Source organism: Geospiza fortis, unplaced genomic scaffold (assembly GCF_000277835.1).
Source record: "Geospiza fortis unplaced genomic scaffold, GeoFor_1.0 scaffold11, whole genome shotgun sequence".
In the NCBI taxonomy this organism is placed as follows: Eukaryota; Metazoa; Chordata; class Aves; order Passeriformes; family Thraupidae; genus Geospiza; species Geospiza fortis.
Genome location: NW_005054304.1, coordinates 2,911,843 through 2,920,008, shown reverse-complemented (window position 1 = coordinate 2,920,008; position 8,166 = coordinate 2,911,843). Strand labels below are relative to the sequence as shown.

At 37.5% G+C, this 8,166-nt stretch overlaps 1 protein-coding gene across 1 annotated transcript in view; it reads right to left on the bottom strand.

Annotated features, from left to right (window-relative positions):
• The window catches only part of TTC29 (tetratricopeptide repeat domain 29), a 114,363-nt gene that overhangs the window by 84,068 nt on the left and 22,129 nt on the right, over positions 1–8,166 (bottom strand). Inside the window, exon 5 of the mRNA XM_031066457.1 lies at positions 1,689–1,874. Coding sequence (XP_030922317.1) covers positions 1,689–1,874 — 186 coding nt within the window. The remainder of the gene's footprint in view (positions 1–1,688; positions 1,875–8,166) is intronic.

Genomic DNA, 8,166 nt, shown 5'->3' with positions numbered 1-8,166 from the left:
CAGCAGGAAAATAAAATTTCTGCTTCTCTGATCATCTCAGGCTATTTCATAACTTTACTTATGTGCTTTTATAATGGGCCTCAAGATATTTAAGTATTCAACAACTTTTGCTTAAGAGATCCTAAAGTAGAAAACATTAATTTTTTTTTTAAGGCAGTGCTTGGGTAACAGCAGTGAGTCACACTCAGTAAGAGCCTTTGAAGTTACAAGTAGATATGAATGTTTGCTCGTCTGCACCTCAAAATTTTATTTTTTAGTAACTAAAGGACCAAGTAAAAAGGTTGCAAAAAAAAATTAAAATCCAGCAATTTTCAGTAATTTTATTCTACTGAGTAAGAGATAGATAATTGACCTAAGCATTTTTCATTCAGTACGAAAATGACTTGGTTGTGACTGGCTGGGCTTTAAGCAACTGCTATCTTATCAACTGGGAAACTGGATGATACCATGAATAGGACAAGTAATCCTTCCATTTTACTGATTATTGGTACATGCTCAAATTTAAAAACTGAATCCAGGTCTGAGTGTGGCAGGCAAGAAAGATAAGACAACAGTTCACAGGAAAACGGTGTGAATGACCGTGAGTCTAGAAAGATGTGAGGAAATATAAAAAAAAGGTGCCATGTGTCAGCTGGAAGAGAACAAGAGGAAAAAATAGGGTAATACTCTTTCAGTAAAAAAAAAAAAAGGGCTGGAGACTTCTTGATTTATGTCCAGGCTTCTGCTGGGAAATGGGGCCATCTTTCAAAACACACCCAATTCCACCAGATATTTAATGGAATTAGACTATTTCCACAAAATATTTCAATTTCTGTCAATTTTTTTAAGAGAAGCCATTCTATATGAGAAACCAGCCACAAGTGGAGTTCAGAGTTGGAATTGTTTCAACCCACAGTCAAATTCAGAAACAAAACCATTGTGGCTACACAAATCACATATTTTAAGCAATAGTTAAGCATGCAGTACACTTACAAATTAGAACTGGAAGACAGGTTTATTCAAGTACTTGAGGCTTACTTATTGCTTGCCCTCCCACACCATGAAAGGATTTTAGGCAAACAGAGGAAAATGCCTTTTTTATACTCAGACTGCTATCCACACACAAACCTCTCTGCCATGAAAGGTAATATCTGCTCTTAAATACAGAAACAATGTTCACCTTGATATAAGAAAGCAATATTGTTCATAGTGAGAACAAATGTTCACTGCAACAGGCTCCCCAGGGATGTGGTAGAGCCCCCATCACTGGAGGTTTTTAAGATGCAATTGACAGGGTGCTAAAATAACCTCATTTAGGCTCCCTTTCCCATGAAAGGTTGGATCAGATCATCTGTCAAGGTCCCTCAGAGCCTGGGCTGTTCTATGATTCTAGTTACTTCTATTAATATCTTCTGTTTTCAGAGACTCTCAGTTTAAGGATGTACATGGAGAAAGGGAGCTGGTGGTGAGGTCTAAGTCTGAAGCAAACACCAATGTGGCAGTCAGGAACAAACAAAGAGGGTGTCACTTGTGGCCAAGAGAACCAGAAGGTCATTTTAAAAAGAACAAAATATAGAATGTTTATCTAAGTGTAAATTAGAAGCAGGACTAAACATTACAGAACTACACGTCCCCAGCTCTTTTAATTCAGTCCAGTTTGTGTAACTAGAGATGCCATCCAAAGCAGTTTTGTGATGTCAGTGCCTTACCTTCTTCCTCTTCGATGAGGCCCATGTTTACATATGCTTGTGCCTTTCTCTTCCCACCATCAATTTCCACTAACTGAGCAGTGTTGTAGCTTTGCTCATAGAAGTAGTTACTTAACCATTTATCCTCAGGGTCACTGAAACAGCAGGCCAAGCTAAGCTGGTTATCATACACCTTCTCATAGTGCCCTTTGAAAACAAAACAAAACAAAAAAGTTATATTATCATCAGTGTTCAGAAATTTTGCATGTTATAGCAATAATCTCAATTAAAATTAAGAGCTATTTCTATTTCTTCCATTCAAATGCCATCAAGTTCTGCTACGTGTTCACTCAGAAAAATTGAAGAGGAAAATTATAACCTTACAAATTTGGCACAATTGGAAACATATTTCTGTTCTCATCTCTGTGTGCAAAACCAGAATTCAGTTCAATAAAACACACAGAACCTGGATAAAACACTGGCTAGTCAAAAGAGAAGTCAGAGTGAGACTGGAGAAGCATTTGTCTGAGCCCCTGGGCCCTGTAAGGCCAAAGAGCTTTCCAAACCTTGGACCTCTAAGGTAACAACTGTGTTGATGGAGATCAAGAACCAAAAAGAACACTCTGCAAACACAATCCATTAATTCATACAATTTTACATGTTCAAAGTATGACTTACAAGAGGGGCTTTGAGTTTTCATGTATATTCCCATGTTTAATACCTTAGCACTCTTAGAAATTAAAGACAAACTGAAATTGCACCCATTTCCGTAGGAACCCCCCACCCAGTTCACCAAGGAATTGCTCTCAGAACAAATGTGGAAAGAAGTGGATTCTAAGTCACAGATTTTCGCCATGGACTGAAGTTTGGACTCTACTCTTTATCATCTCAGACAGCTGAATGAACACACATTATCCCTAAAATTTACAAAAAACCTGCAAGTCCTAAATCTAAGTAGCAATACAAAATTATCCACTATTTAAAGATACAGAATAACAACTTATTGCCCTTGGAAAAGCACCTTTGAAAAAAAACCCCACAAGATATCAGCCTAGAATTATTCCAAAACTTTGCTAATTTGGAGTAGAAATCTAAAACTTTCCTGAAAAATGTTATCATACTGTTCCACCCTAAAGTGAATTTGAAAGATCTGTTTCTTTTATGATGCTGAAAAATCTATGAAATAATAAAGTAGAGCACGAGCATATGTTTCATGGCTAATATAAATTAATTTTCTGTACAAATTCTACTCCTGCCAGATGTGAAATTGAATAATTAGCTACAATTCCACTGCCGTTTCGGTGGGCTACTTAGTGTGTTTGTTAAATGAATACGAGCCAAACAGCCAGCTCTAAAAGGAATTTCCACATATTTGGGTAAAGAAGGAGTTAAGCACAGGTCTGGCAGCAGGTAAGAGACTTTCTGATTAAGCTGGGTGTGTGAACAGAACTGCTTTGTTTTCAGGAGCTCTGCAATTTGTAAGCTTTGCTCAAAAAGAGAGAAAATAGACAAAAGAAAAACCCCTCTTAATTCTGGTTATGGAGCACCACACAGAAATCAACTGGGAAAAAAAAATAAATCTTTTCAGTGTGGGCAAGATCTTGAAGTCCAGATCTTTCCCAAGTGTTTTAAAACTATGACAACCATACCAAAACACTTGAATCAAAAGATGCAGTTAAATTCTCTTCTTCTGTTATCTACAAGAAGAACTGGGGGAAAATCCAACTTCCAAAAGGATGAGTTTAATGACTCTAAATTGAACCACCTATGCAAGTCACTTGCACTATTTGGAACACACAGCAGAATTACCCAAACAAGTACTTTAAATTCATCACTAAACCACACAAGAGGGATTTGCCAGCCTCATCTCTAGTATGTTCTGTCTTAAAATTACAAATTACATATGATCTAATTGAAGAAATGTAAACCTCTCATTCTCTGTTGTCATAACTGTTATTTGACTTCTGACTATCTTGATAAAGATCTTCAGTGTGTTGCACAACACAGTAAGGACTTTACTCTTTTGAGAAAAAGGGCTACCACCCAATCATGTCTGTAGTCTTCAAGATGTTCATCTAATACTTGTTTCTCCCCCTTTTTTCTCCATCTTGGTCATTTCAGAGAACATTGCCTGAATTCTTCCTGCTTAAAGTTTTTTGAAATCAAGCTGAAACCTTTTCCCCATTCTTGAACACTCTTTTTATCTTTTGATTTAAAAATTCATTCCTTTAATGGTAAACAAAACTTTTTTTTACTGCTTGTGTTATTTTATTCATTTTATTTATTATTTGGCTTTCTTATTTATTTTCTCAGAATTTTGCCTTCCATGAAGTTGTAACCTCAGATTTCTACCTTTCTAATAATTCCCAGTAAAATATATAAAATTATGATTTTGAAGCAATGTGTGTTATTATTATATGCATTTCTATTTCTAGTATTTTAAAAGAGATAACATCCCTTCCAATAAATGAATGATTCACAATCTCTAAAATCACCAAAAAAGAAATAGCTCAGAAATTACATTTAGATTATCATCTCATCATTTGCATCTAAGGTTTTAAATCAAAATACCAGCTTAAGTTTTGAAATTCAGCTTTGAGAGGAATAATTATCAATACAGGCTTAATGTATTCCTAATCTGAATATTCTTCATGGCTGTGAGTTTTCATGCCTTTTGTTTCTCCTCAGGACTGAAAAAGCACCTCTTGGGTGCCTCTTTTTCAGAATATCCTGGAGTCTACATCATATAAAACATATTTATACATTAGAAATTAAGACTATTTTGGTACAATAGCCTCATAAAAATATCTTCAAATGATTCTGGAATGGAAATAACAAAACTGGGTTGGGCTTAATATACCTATATTTACCTGTGTACATGCATGCACACACGTATACATATATACCTGTATTTGTATATAACATATATTTATACACCTATGCAACATCATTATCTATCACACATATCAACATTACACTAAATCCAAGACACTGCACTGTACCAGCTACTAAGAAGAAAATTAATTCAATCCTAGCCAAAACCATGACAACACAAAGAGATAAAGTTAACACCCAGCTGGGATTCATCCAAACTAACCAATTTAGATACGGACAAGAGTTACCTAGGATTCCTTTCCTCTCAGTGAAAAAAAGCAGATACTTCTTGGATGAGGTTTATCTCACCCTGACTTGAACAAAGCTTGCAACACAAGGGAATGCCTTTAGAGATTATCTCAGAAGTAGAGGCAGAGCTTCCCACGATTACAAGCACACGACCACATAAGCAGCAAAATACAAAACCTAATTATAACCACCAACATAAAGATAATAATACACATTAGACCACAGCTAAGTGAAAATGAACTCAAAGATACTAGAGGATGCATACAAATGGTTGCAATAAGCCAGAAAGAGAAGAGATAATTGGATCATCGTTGGATAGAGACACACTGGATACAGATTTGCTCCTCTGAAATCATTGCTACAAAGTATCAAGGCACTTATGCGACATAAAATTACGCAAATAACTTCAGGTAGTGCCCTACAAATCCCAAGGGATGGAAGTGACCCGAGGCAGACTCCAGCTACTGCCACGGCTTTGATTGAATGAACTTTAATGTGACCTCTGCTGAGGATCCTGCCGGTGCATAACAATGAGAAGTGCACAAAGACAACCTTGTCTCTGGCACTGTCTTGGGCAGAGGCTGACCGGATACACAGGCCATGAAACAAACCCCACACTTTGACAAATCATTTAGATTTGGATCCAAAAGTCTGAGTTACTGATCAAGAAGTTAACTGATGTTATTCTGACAGTGGCAAAGCTACTGTGTCGGACTTAGTGAAAGTGAACTTTTACATCCCCAGGAGAGGAATACGGGAATCGGTAAATACTCTCTTCTATAAAATCTCCAAGTAGTTCAGATATTAAAACTTCGAACTCTCTGGTTTTGTAGAGTACATTCTCTACAACTGATTATAAAATACATGCAGACAAGTCATCTTTAGGTATCTGCTGATCAAAAAAATGAAAAACAACTCCCTAATTGAGTGTTTATGTACAAAAGGAGAGTTGTCCTATCAAACCTTCCTGAGATCTTTCTGTTAAACAGAGATTAAAAAAAACCCAAAAACCTTCAACTTGAGCTTAAACATTAAACCCCATATATTAAACACACAGGGTATTCCCTGCTGTGTATCAGGATCTCTTTAGGTGCACCTCAGCTGCCAGGTAGCATCTCCTCTTGTGCTCAAGCCATAGGCCCTGATCAGCCCACTGAACAACACCTTTGTTCCTGGGCTCTTCTCAAGAACTGCAAGGCTGTGCACAAAACAGAGGATTACTCAAATCCATATCTGCATGTTTGCTGTGCTTAGCTAGACAACTACTAAGTAGTGCAATGCAAGGGATAGTGAGGTGCAGTTTGAGAACCCCAACAGGGCTAACATGAGAGAAAAGAAACACACAGAAAGTCAGCAAGCCATCCTAGTGTGACTCAAGTACAACTTGCTGCCATATCTCTATGATCTCCTTTGTGACAGGATGCACTGGAAGAAAGGGAAAGAAGTACAGGAATGGTCTTTAGAGAACAGATGAAAACATCAGGAAGAGATCCTGGCTTGGTGTTTCCTTTGAAGAACAAAATAGGCAGGTGTTCCATTTTCCATCAACAAGAACTTGTACTGATTTTTAAACTACAGGTATCAGAAAGAAATCTTTCAACATCCAGCTATGAGACCTTATTTCCCACTCAAAAAGCCACCAGTCAGTGCTTTGTTCCTGCCAGACAAAGGCCATATGCAAATGCTTCAACAGGTGTTGACCCTCATCATCCAGTTAGCTGTTTAAAGTGTGTATGACTGGATTATAACGGACCCTTCACTCTTGAAGGCACATAAAGGTGTGGCCTAAGGTCAATTAAATCACTAGGAGTAATTTTTTATGTCAGAATGAGACACAGTGCTGGAAGACTGATTTTTCTTTTGCCAAAAGATCAAAATCAGTGACTTAGTAGCAAGACAGCTGATGCCGTGAAGAATTCACACAGAGAAAGATCCAGGATGGAAGATGTTGGACCAAAAAGAAGCACAAACTGCAGCTGAATATGGTGCTGCAATCAGTTATTTCCACCTGGATCTATACACAGCAAAGAATCAGTCCCTTTTGCTTGCTTAGAAAAAGGATGCCTCTACATCTATAGGTAGAAGACTCCTCAATCACTCCTTTTTCCAGAGAGTTTATTCTTAAATGGATAAACTTTTTTTCCTGAATGTTTAGCTGTAAGTCAACAAATCAAGAAAGTGAAAATGTGAGTTTTGAGCACGATGACACCAAGTTACAGGCAGAAACTGTTTCCTAGAGTGTGCACAGAGCACACCATTCCCAACACTGCCGAGTACATACAGGGAAAATGCTTAATCAATGCACAGTCTATTAAAAATGCTAAGGAAATGGTCAGGGTATAATTTTACTGGGTAAAGGATAAAACCAGCTAATGATAATAATATGAGTCAATTAACTGGTAATTTGGAATGCTAAAAGGAAACTCCAAGCTATTGCAACAAAAACATACTACAGAAATTTTCTAACAAGTGCTGCTTCTGTTGAAGTTAATGGTAGTTCTACAAGTGGCTGTATTTTGAGATGGTTAGGTTTCTTTCCTGGACAGAATCACTTCAACTTTTTGTAAGATAACTACAAAAATAATAAAATTCTCCACTGGTCTCCAGCAACTGCTGCATTTTTTCCTGTGATAAAATATTAAGTAGGGAGTGACAAACCTGCTTAGAAAATAAAACAGCGTTCCCTTGCCCAGCCCCTCAAAAGCAAACAAAACTATGCCTCATCCAAGCAAATATTAAAAGAGGGTTTGTTATACTTTTTTCTTTTAAGGCATAACCTACTTCCATTTTTTTTTTCAAAACAGCATGGGCAATATGGTTATTGCAATGTTTCTAGCCCAAGCCTAAGGCATAACCTTACAGAAAAGCTTTCTACTGTAAAATGCTAAACTCTGTTTTCGACCTTGAGTATACTGGACAAAGATTTTCCAGTGCATGCACATCAAATACTCATGCTTTTTTTCATACACTTTATGAAAAGACATCTTTTACAACAAAAACTAACGTTAACTCATACTGTCAAAATTTTTCTCTACACTGAAGTGAGGGAAAGAAAGCCAAGCTGTCACTTCTTTCTAATTGTGCATCTGGTACTGTCTAGAGCAAGGGTTAGCAGTCTGCAGCACATGCACAGATTCAGCATTTAGCACACAGCATAGCACAAAGGTTGAGTGGGGTCAGGAACCAGGAGCAGGTGGGATCTAAGAAGGCCAGCAGCTCCCAGATTTTAACTCCTGGTTTCCAGCAGCTGCTGCAGTAATCAGCTAATAAGCAGTGTCTTGCCCTTCTGAAGGGGTGTTCATACCTGAGGATTCCATCCTCTGGCTTTGGCACAGTGATCTGCTGCTACAGTGCTGAGTGCCCAGCACAAACTTCA